Source organism: Pongo abelii, chromosome 12, assembly GCF_028885655.2.
Source record: "Pongo abelii isolate AG06213 chromosome 12, NHGRI_mPonAbe1-v2.0_pri, whole genome shotgun sequence".
Lineage (NCBI taxonomy): Eukaryota > Metazoa > Chordata > Mammalia > Primates > Hominidae > Pongo > Pongo abelii.
This window is the reverse complement of record NC_071997.2, coordinates 43,550,545-43,554,619: the sequence shown is the minus strand read 5'-3', so window position 1 is coordinate 43,554,619 and position 4,075 is coordinate 43,550,545. Positions and strand designations below refer to the sequence as shown.

Here is a 4,075-nt window from a genome sequence, read left to right as displayed (position 1 = left end):
GAGGAGGGTTTAGTGGAAGTCAGAGAGCAGAATTAGGGAGACGGGAGACTATGAGTTTCCCAACATGACTAAGTGCCATCGTGTATGAAATAAACCCCAAGCTGGTCATTTCCCATGTGTGTTCTGCTTGTGTTGTCACCAAACTGCATCCATGGTCTGGTTATTCTGACAGTTGCATGTACTTGACAAATGTGGGCAAGACAGGGAGGGTGAGGATGTGAGCTTTCATTCATTCTCCCTTCATCATAGCTGGTTGCTCCCAGGGCACATGGCCCCCATGAATTCTCCTCCTCCTGATGCCTTCCCCAGGCTGTGGCAGCTGGTGGGGATTTAACATTTGGGATCTGAGGTGCTGCTGAGGCTCTCATGGACCAGCATCCTCAGCAGCAAACCCTGGCCTGACATCTCCAACAGCCTTCTCTTCTGCAGACTCAGAGACTCTGCTCAGCTGCTCCCCAGACAAGCAGTGCATGTGGGCAGCTGGGCCAACCCAGCAGGGAGGTTTCTGTTCGACGACGTACCACTGTGGGAGGAACTTGTAGAGCTTGCATGCAGTAATAAACCCCAACATCCTCAGCCTCCACCCTGCTGATTTTCAGTGTGAAATCCGTGCCTGACCCACTGCCACTGAACCTGTCTGGGACTCCAGAGGCCCGGTTGGAAACCTCATAGATCAGGAGCTGTGGAGACTGGCCTGGCTTCTGCAGGTACCAATCCAAATAGGTGTATCCATCACTATCCAAGAGGCTCTGACTAGACCTGCAGGACATGGAGGCCGGCTGTCCAAGGGTGACGGGCAGGGAGAGTGGAGTCTGGGTCATCACAATATCCCCACTGGATCCTGAAATAATAACAGAGAAGTGCAAGGTTATATAGATCATTATGAGCAACTTTCAAGATTTCTCTTGTGATATTCATTTACAGTTACATTTTTAAAGTTTTGATTTATATCATGAAAAGTAGACTTTCTAAAATAAACCCATTATTTACTTTTTTTTCAAGTTCTTAATCAGAGCACTGGTCATTGTTCCTGGGAGGTGATTCATGCTTATTCCTGAGATAAAAATATGAATTCTCTTCCCTGGAGCATAGACCATGTGCCTGTAACACACGGTTGAAGTAAATATAAGAAGCTGTGGAGCCCCCAGATCTCACCCTCCCACCCCATTTTCCCACCTCATTTTAATCCTGTCCTTACCAGGGAGCCAGAGCATTAGCAGCCCCAGGAGCTGAGCAGGGAGCCTCATGGTGAGAAGGTGACCTGAGGAGTCCTGATCAGTCAAGGCAAGGATAGAGCTGAGCTTTTATCTCAGACTCACAAGGGAAGGTCCTCCCTAGGGGACAATATGCAAATCACCTGGTGGGTGCAGTGGTGTGGAAAAGGTTGATGGGGCAGGGGGGGAATGTCTCTTCTGTGAACGAAGTTATATAAATTGTCCCTTGGAGAAAAACAGCAATAGATTCAGTCAAGTTTCCCCACAATCAGGGAAGAAGGATCTGAAGGTGAAAGTTGGGACCTTTTGTAGGGATGCACTGCTTAGGGAATGACTTTAAGAAAGCACCAGAACCTTGACCATGTAGAAATGTGGGTCTAGGATGCATCTCTGGAAGATGAATGCCATCTGGCTTGACTTCCTCCTAGTCAATCTAGAGAAGGAAACAGGCCCATCCCCACAAGCACTGTTGGACTGAGAGCCTGCAAATAAAAAGTGGCCTGGAGCTGCTTCTAGTTCAAGGGCTGTCTGGTATCTGCTGTTTCCAGGATAACTGTCCAAGAATGTTCAACTCACATGTTAGAATCCACCCTGACCTGGCACCTGGTGAGTGAACCACATAAGAGCTCTCTGTCCAAGGGCCTCACAGGGAGAATGACATCAGCCTCTACATTAAGAGCCAAGAGTGCAGTATAAGGAAAAAGAAAGAGAGACAAAATTTTATGCTTCAGGCAGTGAATATAAAAGTCCTGGGGACAAGTTGTTCAGTCTGGGATCTATCCCAACCCGATCATCTCACATATAAAAAATTAACCAGAGGATCCTTTTATTTTAGTACAGTTGGGGTTTCACCATGTTGGCCGGGCTGGTCTTGAACACCTGACCTCAGGAGATTTGCCTGTCTTGGCCTCCTAAAGTGCTGGGATTACAGGTGTGAGCCACCGTGCCTGGCCCAGAGGGCTCTCTTAAGGGAAGACTCTTCTAGGTTAATGATACAGAACAAATAAGAAATAACTTTGCATGATGTTTTTCCAAATAGCGATTACAAAGTTCTTCCCATGCAATCTCCCTGGTCATGTGGAATCAGGTCCTGTCAGGGCTTCCAGGTTCTTATCAACTCTGAGTGAGATGTAAGCCTCCCCCAGCTTGGATGTGGCAAAGCCACAGCCATGAGCCAACAGTTCAAAAGGAAATTCTCCTTGTAGGAAGAGCAAGAACTGCATTCCCAGTTTTATATCTCCGGGTAACCTGTACCTGCAACTGATATTTTCTTGACTTTATGTAAAAATGCTCACCGTTTAGGGATGTGAATCTACTATACAGCTGATCATTAAACAGAAAAACAACCACCCTATTCTTTATTTGTCAGTGATGTGCTTAATATTCCATTGAACAGCTCCTGAATAGTGGTGCCAACAATAAATACTTTCACAAGGACAGTCACATTTCTGAAAAAAAAAAAAAAAATCCAGGAACAATGAAGGATTAACTTGTAATGTTAGGTAACCTTGTGTAATTTAACACAAAGCCATATTGAATTGCCCAAGAAAACAAATAAATGTAATTCTAGGTAAGATTCCAGAAGAAAGCTTGGTCTGAATATCTTCAGGGGAATCTATAAAAATATCATTTTTTAATAAGATCGGAAAAGATAATTGAGTAAAAATGATACTGACCTTCAAATGTTGAACTCCATGGAAATAATGTGAGCTGACAATATCAAACTGTAGCTACGAGGTAGGATTGGAATAAAAGCTTATATTTCACTGTTAAACTTTTATTTACTCTTTTCTCTTATTATCATTATGCAAATTTTGTGTACTTGACTTTTTTTCTTATGATGTCAACAAATTCTGATCTGCTTCTTGTGTTGAAAAGGACAGACTCTTAATCACGATAGTGAAAAAAGAGTCAGAAACATCAGAAGCTGAAGAATAGAATAAAGAGAGATAAAACATAGACAGCCTAACTAAAATAGAACAAAATGGTCCATTTTATTGCTAGTTTTAAATAATTATTCTGAAAGGGTGTTAATACTCAGTTTTATCCATTATCTAATACAAAAATTTGAATTGCAGGAAAGTGATTAACAGGAAAAAAATTGTCCTGTTTTCTTTTACTGTAAGCCAATTCTTGAAAATGTTATTTTTACACAGTATTAAGATTGCTTGAATTTAATACAGCATTGCAATTTTCTATGAGAATGAATGAACCATTAAGAAGGCTACCACTAGGATTTTTAATAAAAATCTCATGATTTGTCGCCTTACATGTCCAGAAAATATAAAAACTTGTACAAATCTTTTTTTAGTCGGAAAAGGGCTTCGAAATTACCCTATTTTACCCGCAGACTTAAAGAACAATATTAATAATTCTGAACATAAACCTCCCTCATTCATTGTAATGAATGTCTTTGTCTTTAAAAATGGAAGCCCCAAGTAGGACTTTTTTGGTTTCTGGAGGTTACATATTCTACCCCACGGAATGCAGGTTTGGCCCACCTGGGGACATGTAAGTCTGTCAGTTGTGAGTGATACTCAGGGTAGAAAAGGGCTCTGCAGCAGGTCCAGGTTGCAGTGCAAACAGCCCTGCCCCTTGGGCCACCGCAGATACAGACAACTTGAACAACACTATCAACCATCTGGACAAGATTGATGCTTAGAGAACACTCCCCTAAACCACAGCAGATTCCATGGTCTTTTCAAAAGATTTGCTAAAGATACATTATATTTGGGACCACAGGATATTTCAATAAAATTAAGCTGATTAAGTCATACAAAATAAATTATTCATAACTGAGGGAATTGTATTAGAAATCAGCAACAGAAAGTTACCAGAAAGGGGTTGGTGGGAGAAAGAGG

General features: G+C 42.1%; 1 gene segment (V, D, J or C); it reads right to left on the bottom strand.

Moving 5' to 3' along the window:
• Positions 1-431: 431 nt before the first annotated feature.
• LOC100938730 (immunoglobulin kappa variable 2-28-like) lies at positions 432-1,247 on the bottom strand. The segment is given in 2 exon segments: positions 432-841; positions 1,199-1,247. Coding segments are annotated over 2 exon segments (459 nt in total).
• Positions 1,248-4,075: the final 2,828 nt, after the last annotated feature.